The 27,740-nt window shown below is 37.2% G+C and overlaps 1 protein-coding gene across 2 annotated transcripts in view; it reads right to left on the reverse strand.

Annotated features, from left to right (window-relative positions):
• Positions 1–4,641: 4,641 nt before the first annotated feature.
• EPS8 (epidermal growth factor receptor pathway substrate 8) overlaps positions 4,642–27,740 on the reverse strand; it is a 286,550-nt gene continuing 263,451 nt past the window's right edge. For both annotated transcript variants that reach the window (XM_011990822.1, XM_011990823.1), the window contains exons 16-21: positions 26,115–26,223; positions 25,107–25,250; positions 15,880–16,102; positions 8,686–8,866; positions 7,615–7,744; positions 4,642–5,903 (exon numbers count right to left, since the gene is read on the reverse strand). In XM_011990822.1, the coding sequence (XP_011846212.1) occupies positions 5,790–5,903; positions 7,615–7,744; positions 8,686–8,866; positions 15,880–16,102; positions 25,107–25,250; positions 26,115–26,223 (901 nt within the window). In that variant the 3' untranslated portion in view covers positions 4,642–5,789. The remainder of the gene's footprint in view (positions 5,904–7,614; positions 7,745–8,685; positions 8,867–15,879; positions 16,103–25,106; positions 25,251–26,114; positions 26,224–27,740) is intronic.

Here is a 27,740-nt window from a genome sequence, read left to right on the forward strand (position 1 = left end):
TATTGGTAAAAAATTCCCTCAGCTTTTGTTTATTTTGGAATGTCATAATTTCTCCTTCATTCTTGAAGGACAAGTTTTGCCAAATGTAGGATTCTTGGTTTAAAGTTTTGGGGTTTTTTTTTCCCCCTTTAAGCATTTGAAATGTATTAATCCACTGCCTTCTGGTTTTTAAAGTTTCTGATGAGAAATCTGCTGATAATCTTATCAGGGATTCCTGGTAGGTGATGACTCATTTCCCTCTCGCTACTTTTAAGATTCTGTTTTTGGTTTTGGACACTTTGGTTATAATGAATCTCAGTGGTGTCTCTTTGAGTTCATAGTTCATCTTATTTGGAGTTCATTAAGTTTCTAGAATGCTTATATTCAGATACTTCATCAAATTTGAGATGTTTGTGGCCATTGTTTCTTCCAATATTTTCTCCACTTTTCCTTTCTCCATTCTTCCTCTTGGGCTCCCACAGCGCATATGTTGGTTGACTTAATGGTGTTTCACAGGTTGGTTCTATTCACTTTTTCTTCCATTTTTTTTTCTTCTTGATCCTCATACTTGATCATTTACATTGTCCTATCTTCAATTTCACTGATTCTTTCCTCTGCCTGCTCAAATATGTCTTTGTATTTCTAGAGTAAATTTTTCATCTTAGTTATTGTACTTTTAGACTTCAGGATTCTATTTCTTTTTATGTTATCTATTGTAATTTCCATTTCGTCCATACATAGTTTTCTTGACTTCCTCCATATCTTCCCTTAGTTCTTTGGTATATTTAAGGCAGCTTCTTTAGTCTTTATCTAGTCGATCTGCCATCATATCTTTTTCAGGGATCATTTCTGTTGGTTTTTCTCCTTTGAATGGGCTCTACTTTCAGTTTCTTTGTATGCCTTGTGATTTTTTTGTTGTTGAAAACCGGACGTTTGCATCTACGAATGTGGTAACTCGAGGTATCAGTCTCCTCCTTAAGACCCTGTTAGATGCCTCCTTTGCCTCCTTTCCCCCAGTTTGCTGTTTTCTGCTATTGTTTTTTGTTTTTTGAATTGTTGTAGGCTATCTCTGTGTTGAATATCAACATGAGGTGTAAAGTTAAGGTCTTCACACGTTTCCTGAACCTGTGCCTTCTCCTAGGCTTGCACAATGACTTTTTTTTTTTTTTTTTTTTTTTTTTTTTTTTTTTTTGAGACGGAGTCTCACTCTGTCGCCCAGGCTGGAATGCAGTGGTGCGATCTGGGCTCACTGCAAGCTCCGCCTCCCAGGTTCACGCTATTCTCCTGCCTCAGCCTCCCGAGTAGCTGGGACTACAGGCGCCCGCCACCTCGCCCGGCTAGTTTTTCGTATTTTTTAGTAGAGACGGGGTTTCACCGTGTTAGCCAGGATGGTCTCGATCTCCTGACCTCGTGATCCGCCCATCTCGGCCTCCCAAAGTGCTGGGATTACAGGCTTGAGCCACCGCGCCCGGCCTGCACAATGACTTTCTAATTTCCCCCTTATATATGGTTGCTTTAGAATGTACTAGTTTTCAATGTCTGGCTCCCAAAAGGAGACAAAAAATGAAGAAAAAGAAAAAATGGTGTCAGCCTTCAAAGTCTCTAAAAGTCACCTTCAGCCTGTGGGAAGGGGTTGACCATAATGTGTGGAGGAAACAACAACAGTGGTCTCTGCCTCTTTGCACCTCTATGATCAGAGAACAGATCCCCTGTGTTGGGGGGACAGGCCCGTTTTGCCCACCTCGGCTCCCACAAGCTGTGTGCAGGCTCTTCCTGGAACATGTGCGCATCTGATGCCACAGGGCTTGGGAGTGGGGAATGGGTAGCTACTACTGGGCTAACAGCAAAATTGTTATTATTGATTTTTGTTATTTACCAAAATTAACTGCAAATTACCAACCAAGGTTTTCCCTGAAAGTTGCAAGCCATCAATGGATTCCAGAGTTTCAAAAGTTACATCAAATAGATTCTGCCAGTGTAATTACTGTCTAGGTGGGTAGACAGATTTCTGGTACTTCTTACTCTGCCATCTTCACAGAATCCTCTTTTAAAACTGATATTCTAACTGTATTCCATATCATTGGCAAAGCTGAAAAATACTGAGCGAGCAAAGCAGAGATATAGAAGATACTTTAAGAAAACAAAACACTCAAGTCAGACTTTATGAAACTATAATGTCTGAGATGAAAATATAATGGAAGCAATTAAAAGCAGATTAGAAGAATAAAAGGTTAGTGAACTTGAAGACAGAAATAGGAACTACCCAAATAAAACAGGGGAAACAAAAACTTGGTAAAAAAATTAACAGAGCCTCAACGACCTTGGAAAAACTTCAAATGGCCTAATACACATAAAATCGGAATCTCCCAAAAAGAGAAGGTTGGAGGGACAGAAAAATCATTAAAGCAATAATGGCTAAAAGTTTTACAAATTTAATAAAAGCTGTAATTCCACAGTTCCAAGAAGCTCAACATGAAGAACTAGAAACAAGAAAACTACACAAAGGCACACAAAAACCAATTGGCTGTAAGCCAGTAAAATAGATCTTTACTCTGGCACCACCAGTTGAGACCAGTAGTAGCAGGTTATTCTGTTTTACAGTTTTTACCCTAACATTTTTGGGATCAACATCACTGCATTCTCTCAGAGGTGCCAGCATCAAATGGCCAGAATCTCCTCCCCAGAGGTTTCTGTCCCAGCTCTACAGGGGGCTTTCCTCTGTGCTACTGAGGCACCAGGACCAACACCAGACCGTGCCTCCTTTTCTTGGATCCCAGTCCAAGCTTTCTAAGACTCTCCTTCCAAGCTTCTAAATGCTGATAAACGTAATCCCTTCCCTTTGCTCTGTAGCCCTAGGGGTAGGAGCTGCTTCCTATTATAGCCACCTCTGTGATGTCTTACTGTTCTCTTTTCGCCTGTTTAACCAATTCTTTACATTAAGTACTCTATATTAAAAACTACTTAAATAACAGAGAAAGATGATTGCATCTTGTTAGGTAAAATCGTAAGCTTTTTCTACTTTTTAAATTTTTTAATCAATTTTTTTAGAGATAGGATCTCATTCCATCACCCAGGCTGACATGCAGTGGTGCAATCATGGCTCACTACGGCCTTGAACTCCTGGCTCAAGCGACACTTTCACCTTGGACTCCGAAGTAACAGGGACTACAGGTGAATGCCACCACACCTGGCTACATTTTTTTTTGTAGAGATGAGGTGTCACTTTGTTGGCCAGGCTGGTCTTGAACTCCCTGGGCTCAAGCAATTCTCCCATCTTGGCCTCCCAAAGTACTGGGATTATAGGCATGAGCCACTGCTCCTGGTCCACATTTTAAAAATTATTGTTGTATGAAATTTCAGATACGTACAGAAGAGCAAGTGTAGAGGCTAAGTACTAGAGATTGGAATGGGTTATGAGTTATTCTCTCAGCTTCAAATCCATCTCTTTATTCTTATCTTTGAGATTTGGGGCTTTGCCAGGTGCATGCTCAATAGACTGTGCCCAAAGCATGTGCTATAGTGAGATAGACGGCTAGAGAGGGAACAAGGGCCTTCTCCCTCCTGTTTTACTTCCTGTTGCTACCAACATCACCCCAGTAGTGGTTCTTCACTCAATAAGTAGCAAATGATTCCCAGAGCAGTAGTTGGCTCAATTTACCAGTTTTCTTTTCCTCATGCTCCCAGAGGCATCCTCATCGTGCCCTCTTAGAGATTCAAGCACCAGCTACCTGCCATGCTCTTCTCCAAAGTCTAGGTCTCAGAGCCATGGATTTTCTAAACTGTTTTTCAATTCCTGAAACCTTTCCTAAATACCTGAGGCAAAAGCACTGATTAGGTTGTGTTCCCCTGTTAGCCTTGTGGGGTCTTTCCTCAAATCCTCAGATAGCAGTGACCAAACCCCTCAGACGTCTGGATCCAAACTCTGTAGTGCTGCTCTCTCAAGATTCTAAATTCCAGGAACCTCTTCTCTTTGTTCCCACATCCTTAGCTGATGTGACTGCTTTCTGCAATTACTACCTCTGTGACACATTCCTTTGGCATCTTACATAAAGATGTAAATTACACCAATTCTTTTCATATGCGATTTTACACACAGGTTATTTTAACTTTTGAATCTTATTTTCTTTCATCTTATCCCTTTCAATAAAGGCTAAACTATACATATGTATCAGTCCTTCTGAAATGTAAAAGATCTAAACTAATTCGCCTTTATCATGCTCATGTTTGTTCCACTTTAGCCAAGGGGCAGTGCTATAGAGAGACCAAGAGATATAAGATGAGAAACTCCCACATCCTTCAGGATCTGGGGAAAATTAGCTTCTAGGAAGCTAACTCTCCTCATCTGTAATAACTCATATGGAGCTGTTGTAAATATCCAGGAAAGCATTTATGTGGAAGCATTTAGCAATCATAAGTGCAGTGTAAATTAGTTCCATTACCATTACCAAATATGACTAGATGGTAGAAGGAAAAGATAATGAAACGAGAGGCGAAAAGAAGAAAAATAACCGAGAAAAGTATTCTAGAGTTTCTCTACCCACTCAGAAATAGAATAATACACAGTTTTTAAAAACTGTGGATCTCCATTTTTTCCCATTACACTCAACTCGAATCCTCAGCCCATATAGCACAGATCCTTTTTGCCAAGGAGACAGAAGCCAGTTATTAACAGACAGCAAATACTGTTTATTGCAGACTTTCCAGCTGACTCATGTGAAAAAGGCACTATGAAAATTAATGAATCTAGATAATTTCTCTAAATGATTTATGTTAAAATATACAACATTCTTACATAACATCTGTTTTATATATGTGAAATAATATAACATTTAATGACAAAAATTGTGTTTCCAAAAATAACATTTGTTGAAGGTTAGGTATCTTTCTTTTCTCTATGTGGACTCTTTCACAGGATTAAAATATGTGTAAATTAAGTGCTTCTTAATACCAGAAAGACTTGACACAGATAAACACATAAAATGGCCCCATTTCCTTTTAACTACTTATATCAACATTCAGAACTGAGGCTTTCCTTAAGCAAAATACTGTAATGCACACCAATGCAGACTACTTCCTTTGCTAGACTTTGAGCAGACATGACCTCTTTCCCATTTGTGCTTTCTCATATATAAGAACACAGTATACATAATAAGCAGAATACAAACTAAATCAAAATACAAGCTACACAAGGAACTGCAATTGACAGAACCACGACAAACTGTCTTGAGAATGCTCCATAGATTGATATTTGCATGTCCAAGGTATGGCTGTACTTTACAGTTCATTCAAATGTTTTAATTGTTTTAAACTGTTGGCATTAAGAACTTTAAATAAATCTAAATATTCTTCCATTGATTATGTCAGAGAAGAGACCTAAGTAAGCAGAGGCTAGCCTACAGTGAGCTACGCCCTGAATGACAGACACCATATTCACAGGCACAATCGAAACTGCTTAGATTTTGAATCATGGACAATACTGTTGCTTTGTTGTAGTGAAGAACGCCACCACCATCAAAACAATTCCTGCTTATACCCCGGGATGGGGATCGAATAATTAATCTAATAAAGGAGACTTCACCTTGGTAAAGTAAGAAAAATATTTTCCAAGGTCAAAAAATTCAGTTTAAATTTTTTCAGTTTCAATAAAAATAATGCGCCTAGAAGCAAATCCTGTGCTCACTCAGGTTTGCATGGGTCTTTTATGGCGATAAATTACACTCAGAAAAATGAATCTGACATTCCCTTCAAGGCTTCTTAAAACAAAGCATGTTGGAATAATGCCAAAACAATGGAGTTTAAAAACAAACAAATTAGTGACTGCTTCCTTCATCAAAAGATTCCACTCCTGAATCACTAGCAGCAGCACTGATTTTTTCCTGTCGTCTTCTCATAATTTCTTGTAACTCGGAGCTGCCACTGCTATCCTGAAAGATAAATAGTTCAGACAAGATGGTTACTGAATCGTGCAGGCTGCAGGTCATATCATGAAATGGCTCAGGACAAAAGTCGACTGTGGTTTTCTTCGAGTATCTCTTTAGGAAAGCTAACAGCTCCCCTTTTTAAGTGAAGCTTCTGCACTTCACTCATATATCACAATAATTTTTCATTTTGTAAAGTCTGTTAAGGCAATTCACCCACCAGGCCTTTCATTAGAACGTGATAAAGATAATCAATAATGTATGTGTAGTACTGTAGGTTTGCTGAGAGAAAAAAGAGGGTATGTGTACAATAAGCATAATAACATGGTAAATTATCAAAGAACTCTTTTGGGGTCAAACAAGATACTGATCTGCCTTTAGAAGATTTTAACTCAGGCCAGAGTCGGCTCAGAATTCACCCAGTTTCCCCTCCATATAGTTCTGACCCTCCGATCATGCTGGCTTTGCTTTCCTATCAACTGAAGTCTCTGGCAACAGAGGTGAATAATCTAAAAGATTAACTAGATCCAAGGAAAGGGTGAGGTGGTAGAAGGTGGCTGAGGAACATGAAGAACCTCAGGTGGTCAGCCTCTGCCTCAGTTCCCATCCAGAGAATAGGAAGAGAACAAGAAGCAAGAGGCCATCCTGAAGTGGGTGGTGACAGCAAATGACAATAATGATAGGCAGGTGTGGGATGAAGGAATTCAGAAATTTTAGGAATATGAAATTTTCTAACATGCCTTGAAGAAGTAATTATACACTCTCAACAAAATTAAATATAGTGGTAAAACTGCTTGAGAAAAATATATAATCCTTAATAACATTCAACATATGGAAAGCAATCAAATCTTAATATGGAGCCTTCAAGATCAATGTTGTAGGGAAAACCTCCGAGGGAAATATAATTTCTGTGGATTCAGAATGGCTACGGGGTGATATGCATGAAGTGATTTTACCCTGAATTATTTAACTATTGAATTTATAGAATATACCTGTTAGAGATGATCATGGATCAATTTCATGCCAAAGCCTACATTCTTTCATTTGAGTCCAAGTATAATTTTCATGAAACTATTAAGAACTGTGAGATGTAACAGTTGGAGACTACTACCCGTACACAGCACATTTTAAGTCTAAAATAGGATATTTGCAGCTTAGTATAAACCAATCTAGAAACATAGATTCTCCTGCTTTCATACAGACCATTGTGACTAAATACTTTTCAGGGCTCTCTATTTTCAGTGATCTCTACCTAATGTATCTTTCCCGATTATTGAGATGTATTACTAGACCTAACACACACAGCCAGGGTTTTACAACCTTATAACCTATACACTATTAGAATCTCGAAAAATATATATTAAGACTAGGCAAGCGTTCTGGCCTCTTAAGGCTCTTACTCACTCAGAAGCTAATTTCCACTGTTACGTCAAAATTAAATTTCCTATAGAAGTAGAGAATACATATAAAATGAGAACATTATGCTTTTTGTTAAGTGTCCAAAAGTATGTGCTCAAGCTTCACGTCATATGAGCATTTACAACAAATTAACCTTCCGGAAAATGTCATTGATGATCTCAGTGACAAATTTACAAAAGCAGAGTTAAATTTAATTCAGCTCTGCTAAGAAAGGGAAATTGGCCAATATGGACATAAACAGTTGTTCCCAGAGCTTTCAATTTGCAGAAAAACACCACCTTAGGTTGACAAGTCATACCTCTAATGCAGCTTTTTGTACAGTGATTTGGCTATAGACTCTCGCCCCTTCAGGGCAGACTGTCCTCAGTTCATCCTTATTGAGGGAGAAAAGTTGTGCACCATTTAATACTCCAAGACTATTGACAGTCCTGAAAGAAAGAAAAGAAAAAGAAACTGAGCATTAAAAATATTGCCTGCAAACAAAGGAGAAAAGTATCTGTTCCTGCCAGTAACTTCTCTTTTCTAAGTGTTCCATACCCTGGAACCCTTATTAAATGCCACCACAGTCTTTATAGTCAGGGCAATGACAAGCTTCTTTCATGATGATGACCGCGAGGCTATACAGATTATTAATTACAAAGCATCAAAAAGGAGCCAATTGGGTTTAGGGTCATTGTTTAATACCAATTCCTTGGGATTTGGTGTTTCATAGAAGGAATAGGTAACTTTCTAGTAACCTGGCAATTGACCAACCATTGTACCTCATTTTTCAATCATGCTGGGTAGGTGAGTTTAATATGTCAAGGTCCCTTGAATATGTATTATTCTAATAGTTCAATGTGCCAAATACATGTGAAATGTTTATAGACTTTTAGATAGATACATAGAACCTTTACTATGGGTTTATTAAAGGAAAAGTTCTATTAAGATTATAATTGATGCTAGGTAACACTGTCTATTGTTTATTTGCCAGAGACACTATAACCTGCCGCAGGAGGAAAACTTGTGCTGTATGTCCTATGTGGTCTAGGAAGTTCTGCTAAGACCATGGTCCTACCTAGGTTACATCAGAGTAATCTGATGGAGAAAAGAAGCTACTGGGCGTGAAAGCTGCCGACAGTTTGCTTAAAGAACTAATAATGAACAGATACTACCAACTCGAGAATGGGGTGGCATCAAATGATAATTATATGCTTATTTTAGTTCTTTCTCAGCTATGAACAGCTACAGTGATTTCTTGAGTATGGCACAAAGTATGCAGTCTGTGCCCTTATGTCTTTTAAGAGTTATCTGTGACATCTAAGTAAGCAAATTGAAAACAATGCATGTTGTACACACAGAATTGCAAGGTATTCAGAGACAGACTCACACAGGGTTGAATCCCTTTGACTGTAACCACGTCTTCACATCCTCTGGTGTGGAGTCGTAAGTGATATTGATAACTGGCACGTTCTGCCGGGGCACATGGAATTTCTTCTGAGCGGCACTCCGACCAATGGTCAGTCTGTGGATGAGTTCATCCTGTACTTCCTCCATCTGAGATTTCCTTCCTAGACACCAACAGGGAGTAGGTTGTTTTTGAAAATCCCTAATATTACATCACCCTCTCTAGAAGCCAATCTCTATAATCCTTTGACCCCAGGAGGACCTACAATCTAGTGTTCCTACCATCTTTCCTCACTTTTATCCTCGCCTGGTATAAATTCCATGATCAATTATTAAAATAACTCCCTGGCTCTTCTCTAGTCACTTCATTGTACTCCTTTGGCAAAACCCCAATCCTGGTTAAATCTAACTTTCTGCGTATTCTGTGCCTGCACCTGCACAGCTGAATATAACACAACAATGCTGAATGATCTCATGTTAAATTCATGATTATGAACCTTAACTTGGCGTTAATGCTTCCTGACAATCATACTACATTTCTTTAGACTGGTGGCTCTCAACTGGGGACAATTTTGGCCCCAGAGGACATTTGGGAATATCTGGAGACACTTTTGGTTGTCACAATTGAGGAAGAAAAAGGGGAAAGGCTGCTGCTGTCACGCAGTGGGTAGAAGCCTGGGATGCACAAAACGTTCTATAATGTCAGCCTCTCCTACAGCAGAGAATAACCCAGCCTCAAAGGCCAAGAGGGCCCGGCTTGAGAAATCTTGCCTAAGGTCATGTAACTGCCCACTGTCTTAGACAAGTATTGAATATATTCTACTTTCTCTCTACAAACCCCTAACCCTATTCCCCAATCCTCACCTTGAGCTGATGATCTCGTTTCCTAATTTATGAACAAAAGAGTTGGAAGAAAACCTCCGTAAGTTCCCCTACCAGCACTTTCCCCATATGCTCTGCCTGCCTTCCTATTATGTTATATAGGAGCTGTCTCCCTGTTTCCAAGGCTAACCCTCCATGTATGCACTAGGCCTCAAGTTCTCTGCCTATTCAAATAGTCATTTCTCCCTTATTTATCCTGTTATTAATTTTCCTTCTTCACTGAATCAGTTCATCAGCCTGCAAACATGCTATTATTTTATGATTTCTGTTACCTTTAAACAAGCCCTTTTTACCATGTCCTTTCCCAGCTACTGGCCATTTTTCTGCCCCTTTTATAGCAAAAGTCCATGAAAAGTTGCCTGTACTAGTGGACTCCAATTCCCATTCTCCTATTTTTTCTTAATGTCATCAAAATTCAATTTTGCTTTTCCCCCCATCTCTCTACTACACTTTGCTAAACTCCAGCCAATTCTTTCCCAGCTACTATCTCATTTAACCTATCAGCACACATTTGAAGCAGGAGATTCCTCCTGGAAACATTTTCTTCCTGTGGCCTTCAGGATACTACAGTCTCCTCATTTTCCTCCCATGTCTCTGGATTCCCCTTCTCCGGATCCTCTTCTGAATATTCTCATCTCTCCAACTAAGTAATATTAAGGTGCTCTAGGGGACAATCCTGAGGCTCATCTCTGCCGGCACTACCTCCATCAGTGACCACTGTGCTTAGGTCCACGGCCATTTAAAAGATGATGGTTACCAAATTATTTTTTCAGTCCTCTTACTCGGAACTTAGGTCCATATATGTTGTCCACTTGATATATTCATTTGGATATCTGCTAAATAGCTCAAATGCATGTCAATATAGCATGCCCAAACCGGAATTCCTGATCTTCTTCCTGAAGCTTGCTTTTATAAACTCTTAGACTTGCTTTTTAGACTTCTCAACTCACTTAATGACAATTCTATCTTTCCAGTTCTGGCAAAATACCACGGAGCTGCACTTGATTCTCTGTCCTATGCTATATCCAATTCATTAGCAGATCCTGTTAGTCCGACCTCATAATGTATCCAAAATCCAATGATTTCACTGTATTCTTTCTGTTGCCAGCTTGGTCTGAGTCACCAGCCTATTAACAGATCTCTCTGTTTCCACTCCCTACCACCCTACCCCTTTCTCTTCATTCTCTTCTCAATATAACAACTAAGTGATTCTTTTAAAATGTGGTCAGGCCAGGTGGCTCACGCCTGTAATCCAAGCACTTTGGGAGACTGAGGCAGGTGGATCGCAAGGTCAAGAAATCGAGACCATCCGGGCCAACATGGTGAAACCCCGTCCTACTAAAAATACAAAAATTAGCTGGGCATGGTCGCGCGTGCCTGTAGCCCCAGCTACTTGGGAGCCTGAGGCAGGAGAATCGCTTGAACCCAGGAGGCGGAGGTTGTAGTGAGCCAAGATCGCGCCACGGTAGTCCAGCCTGGCAAGAGAGCAAGACTCCGTCTCAAAAAAGAAAAAAAAAATGTAAGATGTTGCAGCTCCTCTGCTCAAAACATTCCCAAGTGATCCTAATTACTCCCAGTAAAAGGCCCTACAAGACCTCCACCTCTCTAAAGCCACTCCACAACTCTTCTGAAGCCCTTCACTCTTGCCCCCAATGGCTCCCTTGCTGCTCTTCAAATTTAAAGGCCATTCCAGTCTCCTCTGCCTGGAATGCTTTCCCCTGCATCTTCACATGGCTTATTCCACCCCACCTTTACATTTCCCCTAGATGTATATAAAATTGCAACCCCTCCCCCAAAGCACTCTCTATCCACATAGTTTTATTAGTCTCCAAACCACTTACCACCTTCTTCATAGTTTTGTCTATCAACTTGTTTTTTTGTTTGTTTGTTTTGTTTGTTTGTTTGTTTTTGTGAAATGGAGTCTTGCTCTGTCGCCAAGCTGGAGTGCAGTGGTGTGATCTTGGCTCACTGCAACCTCCACCTCCTGGGTTCAAGCGATTCTCCTGCCTCAGCCTCCTGAGTAGCTGGGACTACAGGTGTGTACCACCATGCCCACGCCCAGCTAATTTTTGTATTTTTAGTAGAGATGGGGTTTCATCCTTTTGGCCAGGATGGTCTCAATCTGCTGACCTCGTGATCCGCCCGCCTCAGCCTCCCAAAGTGCTGGGATAACAGGCATGAGTCACCACGCCCAGCCAACTTAATCGTTTTTTAAACTACCTCCTTTCATTAAAATGTAAGCCTGAGGAGAAAAAGGACGCTTCCCTTTTTTTGTTTGCATCTATATCCTAACACCTGGAACGGTGCTTTAATTCAATAACTACTTGTTGACTGAATGAATGAGGCAGTCTGCTGACTTTTTCACTGAGACTTTGAGAATCATCATGTACAAACCCCTTAAATAACCAGATAAGAAAATGAAGGCCAAAAACAGAGAAATGATCCATCAAAGTCACATTTCAATTAGTAGAATAATTTAGCTAGAATTGGATCTTCTGACTTTCCGCACAGGGCTGTTTTATAGCCAAAGTCATTAAAATCACCTTTGATTAACTTCCCTAGCTACTCCTTTTTCCAAGTCATTTGTGCTAATGGAAAAGATGTGTGTGTATATGAACATACTGTCATGACAAAAATAGGAAAGACATAAAAGTATGGGAAGGGGAATAACGTGTCTGTGTATTTAAAAATATGTGTGTATCTATACATAGGTATGTTACCTTGTTTGTTTTCACTTTCAAGAAATAAGAACAATCTAAGTTGGCAAGTGACAATAACCTCGTCACTCATGGACCTTTTTGTGACCAATGTTCTATGATTTTTTTCCCCTAGGGGAAAGGGTTTTAGAAAGTGTTTGGTGCCCCTGGGAAATAAGGGAAAGTGTGGATAGTGTTATTTCAGTCTAATTTTTTTAATGCCTCAAGTATCTAGGAAATCTTTTGAAGGAGAAGTCAAAGAAGGGGAAAAGGGGAGGGAGGGAGGAGTAGGGGGTGCTAGAGAGACTGAGAGAGAGAGAATACTATTGATTGTTACATTTAAGTATACATTACATGCATTTCATTAGTTACCTTTTAAAAAATCACTACATCAAACTGTCAAACAGCATATGAGTGCATCTCAAAGGGAAAAAAAATAAAATGTATCACCATATTCAAAGATTTGGTTTCTTATCTGCTGACTTTGCCAGTACATTGATCATCACCAGTCTGCAGCATAGTTTTCTTCCAGGAAGCACAAAAAAAACCCTCCGCCTAACATGTTCCTGGGCTTTTGGTTTCCATTTCCAATGTTCTAACACACAACAAACCAGAATAACTTTACACCTTTCTAAAATAACACTCTGATTACAAAAGATTAAACTCAAATAAAAGGACTGGCATTTCAAAGGAAATGGGAGAAATACAAAGCAACTAAAGTGTTGGTATCTTAAAAGGGATAAAAGGAGAACCTTTCGGGATCCTGCGATAAAACAGTCTGAATAGCTTCTATGACACAAGGCTTCGCAGCTACTTTGAATAGGCAACACACAGACTTCCACAAAAGGGCTTCACTCTGGCCACTTGCTATGCTGTAAAAACAGGCAAGTTGGCTTCTTCCCCCTGATCATACCTGCTACTTGATAGATTTCTATGAGTATTTACTTCCTAGTTCCTTCCATTTTATTTTTACCAGATGTTTAGGCAGTAAGCAGAGAATGTGGGTAGCATGAGTAGGCATATTTTGAAAGAAATCTGGCTATCGATAAACACACACTGAAATATGTGTACTGTCTGGTTCTAAAAGAACATTAAGCCCCAACATTCATTCAGAAAACAACTGTTCTGCAATAAAGTTATCAAGAAATACTTGTTTTATAAAGAGAAATATATTTATTTAATGCCAAACTGTATTTCTGAGATATTTTAAAAAGGCACTTACATAAGTTGCAAATATATTGTAAGATTTCTATTATTCTGAGGAAACAAGTATGTGTGTTAATTTTGGGAGAGATGTTTATATTTTATACACCAATGCCACCCTTTTACTTGCGAAAAACAGACTTGAAAATGATGAGTCACAATTATCAGGAGAGTTCTCTATCTTTAAAAGTATGCAAACTATGCCTCTTTCCCACTAGGTTATTCTTGGTTTTTCAGAGTGAACAAAGAACAGACTGTCCTAACCCACACACTGCTCCAAATGGGGACTGGATGCCGATGAACTCTGATCCCAGCGAGGCCTGGAGAAAGAGTCCCACCGTGTCAAAGATGACTATGCTGACGTCTCTACGGAGGGAAATGCTATAAACTTGTGGGAAGAATAAAGAAGGGAACAGTTATTTCTGACAGGAAGTTTTCTCCTTAGGGAACTCAATAAAAATATTTATAGAAATTTCTCATCTTAAAACTATGTCTTTAGCGTCTTTGAAAAAGAAAGCTCTTTTTAAAAACTCCACGTAATTTTAAAAACTTAGTAGCATATTCTATTTTATTCTGATTATACACACTCACACACACAGTTGTTTTTGCCATACAGAAAGAGCTAATCACTTTCCAAAACTTCACTTTTCCTTTAGTTTTCTGGTAAGATAGATATGACAGTCAATTAAATTGGACATACTGTGGGAGAAAAATTAATGAATAAAAGTAGGCTTATGCTTATTGCATTTAACCAGAATTTTTAGAATTGTTAAATAGTAATAGTTTTAGTGTCTTTTTTATTTTTTGATTTATCAAGAATGTCCACAACTGAACAGATGTGGCAATGACTTACTGAGGTGAGAAAAACAGGAGGATGAAAATGGGAGTGAAAGATTCAGTAATTTAGTTTTCAACATAAATAGAAAGCATCCAATCTCAGCTATAAAGTTAATAGTTCCATACTGTTACCTGGATGCCAGAGATGAATTTTAATATGATGACTAATTTGGGAATCATTCTTTTCCCAATGATACAAACAGTACTGAAAGAAATGGAAATAGAATGAACTATAGTAAAAAAGTATGTTTATGTGGAAAATGAAGGCAGAACCCTAAGAGAGGCCCACATTGAGGGAAAAATAGATATCCGTCTCTCTCTCTCTCACACACACACACACACACACACACACGCTTTATATACTTTTGTCATATTGAGGAAATATGAAATATCTTCATAGCTCTGGTTTTCCAAGAGTTTTTACATATCATGTAGAGATAAAGCAAAGTAACTTTATAATACGTTTAAAACACCAAATTTGGAGATTAAATCGACATGCCACATACTACAAGGTTAAACAAAATTTATCTTAAAATTACCTTCAGTTTTCAAAATATCTACACCGCTATTGACCAACAATACAAATAAGGATAATCCAAAGTTGGTCATAGTGTCTTTTTAGTTTATTTAAATATGGTTTTCATAGAAACCATTTATATGAAACATCAAATTTAAATTTATGAAAATATGGCACTGAAGCGTAAGTCACATGAAATTTGAATTTGGAGAGTAAATCTGAGACTACTATTGGCCGGTGATTATATATTAACACAGTGTGAATGTGCAGCTACTGTGAATAGCAAGAGGAAGAGAAGTAGGAGGGTTATGATGATGATGACGACAATGACAGCATGTAGTTAGTGATTGCGTATTATGTATCATACAGTGTCAGAATCAGTCAGGGGTTTACCTCAGCACCATTGACATTTTTGGCCAGATAATTCCGTTTGTTGGAGGCTGTCCAGTGCATTGTAAGTTGTTGCTAAGTGTCCCTGGTCTCTACCCATTAGACATCAGTAGCATCCCCCAGTTTTGACAACCAAAAATGTCTTCAGGCAGTATCAAATGTCCTCAGAAGGATGGAGAAGAGGACAAAATCGCTCCTGGCTGAGAAGCACTGAATTAGATGCTGTCTATGCATTATCTCATTAAATCCTCACGCTTATCCTATGAAGTAGATACTATTATTTTTCTCCACTTCTCAGATATTGAAGTGCTGAGAGGATAATTAAACCACTGAAGGTCAGGCAGCTGGCAAGTGCTGTTTCACTATACAAAGTCCAGGATGTCTGGCTCCAGAGTCCGCATTCAACCATCATGATAGATTGGAAAAGGAGTAGAAAGGCATGCATTAGAGAGCGGACAGAATACTTCCTGTTTCTCAGAACCACATAGATGATGAGAAACCAGGTGAAAATCTTTGCAATCTATTAAGTACCATGCAAGTATAAAGGACTATTATTTATATTTAATACAAGCAGAATCAACAGTAAACAATATTTTACTTAGCAGTGCTTTTAATTTGCAGAAGACATTTTTTGCCTCCCTGGGAAACTTACGGTCCACCGGAAGTTGTTTGTGTCTCTGGCTGTCTCGCATGATATTGACACCACTGTCACTGGAGCTGCTGTTTTGACGCGTTACATTTGCTGGGACTTTTGACACAGGAACAGGTGCTGGAGTGGAAGGGGGAAGGGGGACAGGAACAGGAGCTGGTGTTGGAGGAGGTGATGGAGCAGGGGGAGCATCAGCTGGTCTTGGGCCATACTCCATTCTTTGTTTCTATAAAAAGGCAAATAATCAACTTAAAATTTAAAAAATATAAACCTAGGCTAGGAAAACAAATTATACTTGGAGAGGACATTGTTGGCTATTTTTAAACTTACTTGCAAACCCATTACAAATTTATCTGTAATCCTATATGGTATAATGACCATTAAAAATCGTATTTTAAACATTCTACATAATTTGTTCGAAGTCAAAATGTCAGTTAAGGAGTCACAAGGCTACGTCAATAGCAAATAGTAGTATTATAATAATAAATGTCAAGAAAACTGAATTTGGGCTTGGAATCACACAAGACCAGGGGAGGTAGAAAGATTTATAATTATTTTTAAATTTATGCTAATAATAATTTGCAATTGCACTGGAAGTCTAAATGTCAATAGCATAAAGCATTACTTACTCATTTTAAATGTATGCTATATTCAAAGATTTTAAATTCTGTTTCTAATAAATAATTTTAAAATATTGGTATTATTTTGTTCAAGGCATAACTTTTTCTGCCAGCATCTTAATGCTAATTTATTAAAATTAGAAATTTCCCTCGTTAAAATGGAAATGTGAGGTGGATGGTTGTGAGGGTAATAGTATGGTTTTTAAATGTTTATGATTGCAACTCACAAATGAATACTAGAAAGGGACCTGTGGCCATTTGTATTAAAAAAGGTAGGTGTGACAAAATGCTTTTTAATAATTTTAAAAACATGATTGTTAGGCATACCTATAAAACAGCATTTGTGAATATTCCTTATTAAAACACACACAACAGTTAACACTTTAAATCGAAATAAAACAATTTTAATAGGTAACGCATTGTGAGAGGCTCCAAATTCTCAAAAGGCACGTTTTCTTTTTAGAATCAAAGATACAGGGCAATTATTTGTAATTAAGGCAAAGTTTAGATACTGCACTGGCACAATTTTAATTATTCTAATTTAGGCTTAGCATATTACATGCAAAAAGACCTTTTGGTAATCTGGTCCTTTGATTAGAACAGTATTTAGTTTTAAATTCTAAAATGGCCCAAATATCAGGTAATATTGATTTTAAGAGAGTCCTCCCAATTTCCACAGAGATCAAAAACAAACAAAAATACACACCACACAGAGACACATCACTTTTTCATTAAACTATTACTCAAAAACAACACATCATCCTTCATCAGTCACCTTCATGGCAAATGACTAACACCTGTGGAAACCGGTGTGGGAAGGAGCCCTCATTCTTTTCAGCTCTTTGTTTCAAAGCTGCTACTCACCGACCAGTGGGATGGGGTCGAGGAAGTGGGAAGTGTATTATGAAAGGATGGAAGTATATCTGAAAGGAGTGTTTATAATGCTGGTAGATGCTGAGGGAAGAAGGAGGGTAAGGAGGAGAGAGGCAGGACGGGAGGGAAGGAGGGAGTAGAGGGTAAGATTCTCAGAGTGAAAGAAGGGAGTTAGGTGGGACAGAAACTGAGTTTCTAATCCCCTTAGCATTCAAGGCTTAGAAATATTTCTAATGTATTCAATACTGTATTAGAATGAAAGAATGAATTGTTATTATTATTCTCCACAAAACAATCTTCCTATATTTGGGCCAATAAAATACTTAAAGCAGTCAAAATACAGCAAACATCACCAGAATGTAATACTTAGCACACACAAAAGTCTTCTGATTAATGTATATGCAATGTTCCCTTGACAAGAATGTCCTCTGCACATAATTTCATGAAGAGCTAATGAATTCTCACATTAGTGTTTCAAAAGCATCATAGTTTCAATTATTGTTTTTAAAGCCTAAACAAACAAAAATGCCATGAGCCCGCTTTCCATGACATGACTCATAATTTTTGCTTTTGCTAGTCATCACATACTACTGTGAGAAAGTGAATAAACTGTGTTACTGTCACAATCAAGCTTGAAAATAAACTCACCAAATGTTCTGTGCCTTATTTCATTCATGCCATTGTTACATAATGCAACTTTATCAGTATGACCTAACAAAATAATAGGTTTAAAATACATATTTGATTAAAGAAAACCCATATGAAAATGTATGCCATAAATTATATTTACTTGCATATTTTCCTCTTTACTTAGTCCTCTCCTCCTGCCCCATGTTTCCAACCTCTGACATGAAAAGGGGAGAAGTACCTTCCTTGAATCGTGACAACTGGTTCTGAATGGCAACCAAGACAGCTCTTCCATGGAAACTGTTTGAAATTCTTCATGTAGAAGAAAAAGAATCAGCACTGACTCCTAACGTCACTTTTCTGTGTCCCTCCCTAGCTTCTCTACTCCTCTTTACCTACCACCCAACTACTGCTCTTCCTTTCCTTACGTTTGTCTCTTGGCTATGTTTTGTTGAAGCTACAGAATTAATGATTCCAGTGTATCTCAGTTTACAGAATGTCTTGGAGAACAGAAGTGCACTCTGAACACTCTTCTCCTGAAACAAAGGTACTGAAGCTCCAAATTCAAAAAAGAAATTCTGACCAACTGTTCTTGGTTTGTCTGAGACTTTCCCAGTAATTAACACTGAAAGTACCACATCTTCACAAACCCCTCAGACTCCCCAACTAGGAACTGGGAGGGTTCGTCAGCCTGGTGTGGACCTACTTTTGCACCCAACTGTCACTTCCTTACTCTTGCCTGTGATATCCCACAAATACAAAGTTCTGTTAGAAGTAAAATGCATCTTTTTGTCTCTCTTTCTCTGAAAGAAGGCAGAATTAATAGACCCCATAAGAAATTTACTTTCCTATTGATAATTAAGTTGGAATGAGTCACTTTTCTTTAGCAACTTCAGCTGAGTAGAAATTCTAAAGAATTAAAGAATGCTATTGAGAGATAAGGTCCTGATTCATACAAGATGCTGCTTCAGAGGGGAAATTATGCAAGTAAGCTCAACAAAGCCATTAAAATTGAACTGTTCTTAAATATTTAACCTACTCTAAATTACACATTTTTCCTCTAAATTTGGTTTCTTTGGAACTCTGCAGTGAAAACTAAGCACAGCTGGAACATTTGGAGGGTGTTAAGTCCAGAGACTGAATCCAAAAAATTATATTAAAAAGAAGTGCCATGAGGGAACGAATGTGGGTTACCTCTGACAGCTCGCCAAGTAATTGCTATTAGGAAAATGGAGCAAATCACATCAAATGAGAAAATTAATACAGGAAATGGAATTAAAATAATATCAATTATAATTCACATCAAATATCAGAAACAGTAAATTAGTCTGACAGTAAAATTACATGCCCACAATCAACCAGTGAAGGAGCCTGTAAATCTATAATTAATTCCCATCACTATCTAGCCATGGAAAACTAATCATATAGATTCTACTACAGTAGAAACAGTGTAAAGTACTTCCATAGTAACTATGCTTAAGTAAAATACTAAGATATAGGTTTATTTTATTCCTATTGCTCATAAAGAATACAATGAGAATGCATTAAATGCAAGAGTAATTCTTGTTTTATTAGCTGATTTTACAAAAGGTAACACTGCAGTGCATTATGGTGTGATTTTAGTGAGCTTTAGTTTCAAACTTTGTGAGCAGCCTGAACAAACATAGAACATTTAATAAAATTATGTACATGTGCATGTCAGACAGTAATTATCAATACTTTATATATGTATAAAAATACATATATATATTTAGAGTGGGTATTATTCAAATTATCATTAAGAAGCCTCTGAGAAAATGTCAATACATGTGGCAGAATAAAAAGTAAACATCTTTGTCTAAAAACCATGCCTATAATTAATGAGCAGAGTCTTTCCGAGATTAATTTTTAAAAAACAGTTTTGAAGAACTGAATATTATCAGGAGCTTGGTCTGGCTGGAAGAGTATGAAGCCATCTTTGGTAGAATGGTCACTCTGTCCAGCAGTATCTAAATGTCTGGACTGAGCTTAAAAAACAGAGCACTAATAACATAGGCTGAAATTAGTAGTGTTAGTGGTTTAGTAATCACCTGTAGAAAATATTTCCCCTTTTAATTTAGGGCTATTTAAACATGTATATAATGAATGAGAAGATTTTATACCTAGACTGGACTGTAGAGACCACATAACTGACTCCTTCTATTTCATGACCAAGTGAATTGGAACACAGAAATATAAAACGCTCTCTTTAAGGACTAGAACCCTCATCTACCAATACCTAGACTGGGGCTTTTCTCATGGTATCATATTACAATATCTCTTGCTAGACAACAGAGAATATGGGAAATGTTTTGTTGAATTCACATGACCACAGAGACTGGACATTCATAATTATTTGAATCTTGGTAGAGTAAGAATACCTATAATAATAATAAATGCATAGATAATAATTAAGAATAAATGAGAGACTTCTTTAGTCAGTCCACTGGATATACAATGAATAACATTAGGGGAGGAGGTGGTTTCTGCTCTTGTCATATAGCTTGCAAATTTAAATGGGCACAAGGGTAATTCTAGTAGATGAGCAGCCACAGGGCTAGAGGTCTGAGAATCAAGTCAAAATAAAGATCAGGAAACTTTATGTGGCAAGTAGCTTCCAGGTGGGGAGAAAGCACCCTGGATGTCCATCTATTGCCCGGCTAAAATACTATAAAGCCTTGGAATGCTGTACAACATTCTTTATCAAAAGATGTCTTTATCAAAAGACGTGTTATCGCTCCATAATCTCTCCTCAGCATTGACTTCCTTTCTCTGTGGTTTATTCAATCTTTTATGTCAGTATCTTTTGTATATTTTTATTACTCTTTCTTTTATGTTTAAAACTTTGCTGAAGCCATGGGGGAAATACATTAGGTGGGAATGGTTGTCTTTACAGAGCTGTTAAAAATCACTTCAAATGTGAGGATATTAAATAGCCCAGACTCTCAGGGACACCAGGTGGCAATTCAACACCTATTCACTGGTGGTGCCTGGTATGAGCATCGCTGTCATCAGAACAGAATCTCTGATAAAAAGTGTGTGAACAATAGGCAAGAGCTGCACTTGTGCCCTTCACCCAGAAACTGCCATTATTTATATCGATTTCTTTATAGGAAATGTAAGGGCATAAGAATAAGAGTCATGACTGTGTCCATTTTTTAAATATTTGGTGACTCACAGATGTTGCATGGAAATAGTTTACACCTAATTCCCTTACTTCCACCACTTACAAAATGTCCTATTCTAAGTAAATCATATAATTTGGGTTATTTTCCTAAATTATAAAATAATGAAAGATACCATGGAATCCAGGGAATGGATACATAAGGCAAAAATCAATTTCCAAGGATTGTGACTGATCAGATCAACTTTTACCACAGTATAATGCAAAGTAAAGCTATTCTGAGAAAATACCACTTCAAATATTAATACAGAGAAAAACTATGGGTTTATACAAAAAGAGATGACAACCTTTTTTTTTCTTCTTTTTCTTGTTTTGAGACGGAGTCTTGCTCTGTCGCCAGGCTGGAGTGCAGTGGCACAATCTCGGCTCACTGCAACCTCTGCTTCCTGGGTTCAAGCGATTCTCCTGCCTCAGTCTGCTGAGTAGCTGGGATTACAGGTGTGTGCCATCATGCCTGGGTAATTTTTGTACTTTTGGTAGAGACAGGGTTTTGCCATGTTGGCCAGGCTGGTCTTAAACTCCTGACCTCAAGTGATCTGCCTGCCTTGGCCTCCCAAAGTTTTGGGATTACAGGCGTGAGCCATTGTGCCCATCCGAAATAACCTTTTGTAATCACTATTCTCTAGAACAGCAGAATGCAACACAGCACAGGCTCCGGATCCGTAGCACTGGGGCCCAATCCTGGCTTCATACAGCTGTATAAATCTGGGCAAGTTATGTCTCCTACACCTTAATTTCCCATGAAAAAATGTGCCTCCTTCACAAGGTTGTTATGGGAATTAAACGAATTTGGATTTGCCAAGTGCTTAAACAATGCCTGGCACAGCGTGAGCACTGGTCACTGGCATATCTTCTCTAGAGTGGAATATCTGTGAATGTTATTCTCTGTGAATGTGAAGCAAACTTAAGTAATGAATCATTGCTTGCCTTTTGGCAGCATGGTGCAGGAATCTAAAATATTTTTGTTAAAAGAAGTTTCTTTATATTTCTTCAAAGTTTTGATATCATTAGATGAGAGAGACAGATGGAAGGGAAAACAAGTGTGTGGGCTGTATCTGAGGAGGAGAGAGAGGGTCACGCTGCTCTGGATACAGCAAGCATGCAGGAAGGAGCAAGGCCTTGGCAGATGACCTGTGGACTTAAGCGGGCTTTCGGGAAGGATCTGCTTGGTGCTAGGCTTTCTATTGTTCTTTTTACCAAGTGTGTGAGATGCCGGTACTCAATATGTATTTGTGGAATGAGTGAATAAAAAGATGAGTAAGACATAAAATTGCAATCCAGTTGAGTTTTATAAGGCTAGGGTATTAGGATCAGTGGAATCTATTATATAAATATTGTGGTATCTTAATTATCATTCTGAAATAAGTTACAGGATTTTTCCTTAGATATTTTAGATATGGGTATCTGGTGACACTGTTGTAGAGATATAAAAATGACTGGCACATATTTCCAAGGATGTTTTCTTTTCCATTTTACTCTATTCTTTTTTTTTTTAAAGACTATATTATAAATGTTTTGAGAATAGGAATCCTTTTAGAGTAGGATTTATGCCAGATAGCAGACAGCAAAGCAGACTGTGAAGCTTGCTTATTAAAATTTTACAAGGTCTTAGTGGTTTTGTTGAGCTCAGCCCAAAATTTTCAGGAGGTGTTAAAAAGCAGATTGCTTTTAATATATTTTAAAAGTAGGGCCCTCAATCTGAACAGCATACGCTTCTGTATATACACAGAAAGCCTCTGTACACATTTCTACATACACTACTACGTTTGTAGTTGCAATCAGAATTTTTAAGAAGAAAGTAGGATAGTGTTGAAAAGTTTAAAACGAAAGAGCCAAATAGGCAATCCCTATAAGAACCACAAGTTTCTATTTACATAAAGTAGCAAAACAAACTCCTGAAACTTGTGAACTCTTAAAAAAATGTCTTGGTTGTGCCAAAGTTGACAAAAATAAAAGATGAGGTTCTGTTTAAGAAAGGAGGAATAGGTTTGACATTCTCTGAAAATACTTTCCCTGTCTATGATATATATTAATAGTTTTGGTTCAGTTTTAGACAGAAGCAACCTTTTAAATGGAAAAGTCAACTTATGGCTCAAGCCAAGAATCAGAACTAAAGAAAAAGACAGGACTGAACAGTAAACAGCAAAAAGTAAGAGATATTAAACTCTTTAGGAATCTCAGGTAGGAGAAAATTTCTATTATAGAATTTATACTATTGGATGCTTAAGTATTTTATTTTATCAAAGTTTGCTTATTTCCAGCAACCACGCACACAAAAACAAATTTGGATAATTGCTTTCAACACTTAAAATACAAACTTTTGCCTTCTGCTCACATATGGGGATCAGGGATATCCTTTATGAATAGTGCTTCTCAGAGCTTACCATGAACTGCATATTAAAATTAGTTGATACAGCCCAAGGTATGTACTCTACCATTATTTTAAGTATAGGTTTCAAGCATATACTACCTCTATAGGAAAGAAAATGAAGAACTGGTATTCATGAACCAGACAGAAGCCTATATTGTATTAGGTAAACAGATACTAAACTCAGAAAAGTAGGAACTAAGAAAAGAAAAAGGTATAAAAACTAAGAAAATTCACTTCAGAAACCCATGGGAAATGGAGGAGACCATACCTTGAATAACTCAAACTCCTTCTTTGGCATCAACAGCTAATGACAAATGATGAACATAAAATAAGTAATACATAATATATACACACATCAGGCCAGCCAAAACATAACACAGGAAATAATTTCCATTGCCATCACTTTAAGTTACCGAGATACAGAAACTACACACAAATTCTTTATTTTGAATGTTTACTTGGTTCATGGATTCTAGTAAGGCCAAGTCCCTCTGGATAAGCACAGGACCAAGCCCAGGCGTGAATGCCATGAGGAGCCATAAGTACTGAAATAAATTGTCATAGCAGCAGAAGTATGACCACAATTCCAGCTTTGGACAATCTGTATTTTTTTAAGCCTAGATCTGATATAAAAATTAATGATTTCACTGCATATTCTGTGCAGCTTCTACTCAAATTCATGACATTACTATGAGGTCAGATGTGATCTTTTTCTCAAGACTTTGAAAATTAAAGAATTCTTTCTTGGGGAATGAGAAGCCACCCCACATTTATAGGCTGCACCTGAGAGAGTCCATCCATTCTTTGTTTACAGACCTGACTCTAGAGAGCCTGTCACAGGTCTAAAATTCCCAAATTTAAAAGCAAGTTAATTCAGATGTTAGGGCGAATGAGCTGACCAGGGTCATTGAAATCCTGAAAATGTGGCATAGGCCCTAAGAATGGACCTTCATAGGCCTTCAGTGATCAGGAAAAGAGAATCTGACCTATCTAATCTATATCATAAGTACATTTTAATCTTAAAATCAAGAGAGGAAAAATACTGTAATCCAGCTGAACAAGTACTCATGTACTGGTGTAAGGTGAGATGAGTGCAAGTTCAAGGCTGGTCAGTGGCAGATCATTTAAGAGACTGAAGGCAAGGGCTGAAGATGAACTGCTGGACACCAAGCCACGATCTCAGTGCCATCCTCTATCAAGAGGAAGCCACTAGTGGATAGGAGAGCTGTGGGTAAAAAGACAGAAATACCATTTCTTCTAATGTCAGAAATACTATAGATCGGGGGAAAAAGCTTTCAGAGAATCAGGCACCTACTGCTAAACATTTTGAACAATTTCTAGAAGTAAATCAGAAAACATATGTGTAATTTTCCCTGTGTCTCTCACCATTGCCACTCCCCAACCAATTACTCTAGAAAAAAATATATAACCAACTACATATCAAAATGATCAATACACAAAGGTGTTTAAATCCTCTTTAAGAGTGATAACTTTGTAAATGTGTACATACTACATTTTACTAAGAAATCATGCTCACCTGTATAGTATGAGTATAAGGTGGATCAGCACGCCCCAATCCAGATTCTGGAGGTCTCACAATATCCAAAATGTTATTTGGCACAAATCCAGAGTCTCCACTTGCATTTCGAACTTTCCACCATTGCTTCCGATCATCAAGTATCTGTCACGTGCAAGAAAAGAAAGGTATAATTTCCATATAAAAGCCATTTTACGAAGGAAGTTCCCTAGACTTCAACGAAGAAAATTTTTCTACTTCTGATAATTAACTCAGCATCAACATAGTGTTGATTGAATGATTCTCAGGAATTACACTAAGACATTTATGAGTATACAGTAGGTAAGGTATCATTATGGTGAATCTACACAAGGTCCATTTTACCTCCAAAGAACGGTCTGCATTATTTGAAGTACTTAAGGACTAAAGTACTTAAAGGACTTAAGGACTAAAATGACTTTTGGAAAAACCCATTGTCTCCATTTTGGCGATAGAAATAAAACGTATATAAACATCACTTTTTTTCCTTACAAAATTTATTGTGATAATTCACCTTACATATTCAAGAAGATGAACTCTCAATTAGAACCTAACAAAGAGAAGTTGGTGTTGTGGTGGACTATCCCTAACATCATTAGCTCAATGACTGCTGAGTATATCTGTGCAAGGATATAGGATAAAAAAAGAAAATGTCTCTTATTGAACTATTATGTGCCTCTACATCTGAATTGATAACTAGCCTTGGCTCCAAAATGAAGAAATATCAGAAGAAAGAGGGCAAGGAAGAGAGCAAAGGAAATTAAAAAGCCCACCCCCTCCCCTTCCCACAAAAAAACAAATAAAGGAGTATTCTAAAGCTATTCCCTTAGAAGGAGTATCTGTATACCTCTTCTAAATAGATGCAGGTATTTCTCATATACTATGTCTTTAGTAATATAACACTTTTGAAGGAAAGTTTAGTTATATACCAAAAGAGTAATACAATAAAACTACATTATTAAGAGTATAAAAAAGAAAAAATTCTATTACCTCTAAAATATCATCCTTTAGAACTGAGAGCTCACTGTTGTTCCTTGCTACAAAGTCATACTTGGATTTGGCATATTTCTTGGGTTGTGATTTGAGTGGTTCATAATTTCTATAAAAAGAAAGAAAAAAGATTATTATTCTGTTTTAGCTCTTCCTAAAGGATAAAAACAGAAAACATTAAGACAAGCCAAATTCTACCAGAAAACTTTCTGAAAAGTTACAGCAGTTTTATTTTATTACATTTTACATTATGACAAATACAAGTTACTTTAAAGTTCTTGCTATTAAAACGAACAAACTGTGGCCATGGAAAAAAACAAATAATGCAAAATCACAAGGCTAGGTAGTACTTAGAAAAATCAAGAATCCAAGTCTATAAATTCTTTGTCAACTAAATACATATACTGGATATTTTGTTAATTATCATCTCTACCATAAAAGAACTAGATGAAGACAAATGTTAGTATTTTTCATAAAATTAAAGGAGACTGAAAATAATTTCCATAGTGGTAATTTTAGTTATATGTTGATTTCACTAATTCAGGCAATGTCTGCAATTCAGTAACCAAATATGTAAATTAAAAATTTATAACTAGACATCGGTTTTTAGAAACACTTTGCACAGTTATCTAAACTGCAAAAAAAGACAGATATGCACTAAGTATGAGACTAGTAACACTTTCAAATAAATAAATAATTTAATTCACTATAAACTTTTAAAAAGTGTATGGGCCCTATTTTTTAAAAATAAAACTTCCTCACAAAACCAAATACCTCTTCTAATCATTAAATGAGTACTAATAGATTTAATAACTTAACTAAAGATTGCTTTTATTTGTAACACAATACACTTGATGCATTAAATATTTGTATTTTCTTCATCTATTTCAATAATAAAATTACTTTAACCCTTTATTAATTTTACTCCCTAGTCTTCTCCTCCATTTACATTCCCACATTTATTTACACATCTCTACAAGGGAAATAGCAGGTAGAGACTAAAGATGTTAGGTCATCCTACCCCGTCAAGTTGCCATTATTTTTGCTGTCTACCAAGTTCTCTGGAATGCTGAGTTATACCAGGGCCTGCAGGACAGTTGTAGACATAATGTATCCTGTCATCATAGGTTTTTGTTACCTCTTAGGTAGTAACTCCATTGGAGGAGGGAGATAGGGACAAAGAAGAAAGAAGACCAGTATAGAACACCTTATAGACAAGCATGTATGAACAGCTTATTGGCTATTTTTAGTACATTAAAAAGAAGATTGGTGGAAAAGGTGAAATTATGGTGAAGTAATTATTATATGTTATTAATAATAATAATTTTAAAACTGTGTTCCATAGATTTCCCATCCCTATCCCTACTGGAATAGCTCTGCTTTTATTTACTTTATATATTCACATTTAATCTACTAAGATTTCATTTGGGGGATAAAAGAGATTCAATTACCCCAAACATTAGGAAAACAGTAATCTCAGTGTTTTATCTTCCTCTCTTCCCCTATTTTCCTTTCTCCTATGATCTGCAAAATAATCATTATTAATAATGGAGAGTTAAGGGTCTATAACAAAGTTTTTTTTATCTTGCAGGTCTCAGAAGTGTTTACCTTAAGTGCTTTAGAATT

Source organism: Mandrillus leucophaeus, unplaced genomic scaffold (assembly GCF_000951045.1).
Source record: "Mandrillus leucophaeus isolate KB7577 unplaced genomic scaffold, Mleu.le_1.0 Scaffold383, whole genome shotgun sequence".
NCBI classification, from domain to species: domain Eukaryota; kingdom Metazoa; phylum Chordata; class Mammalia; order Primates; family Cercopithecidae; genus Mandrillus; species Mandrillus leucophaeus.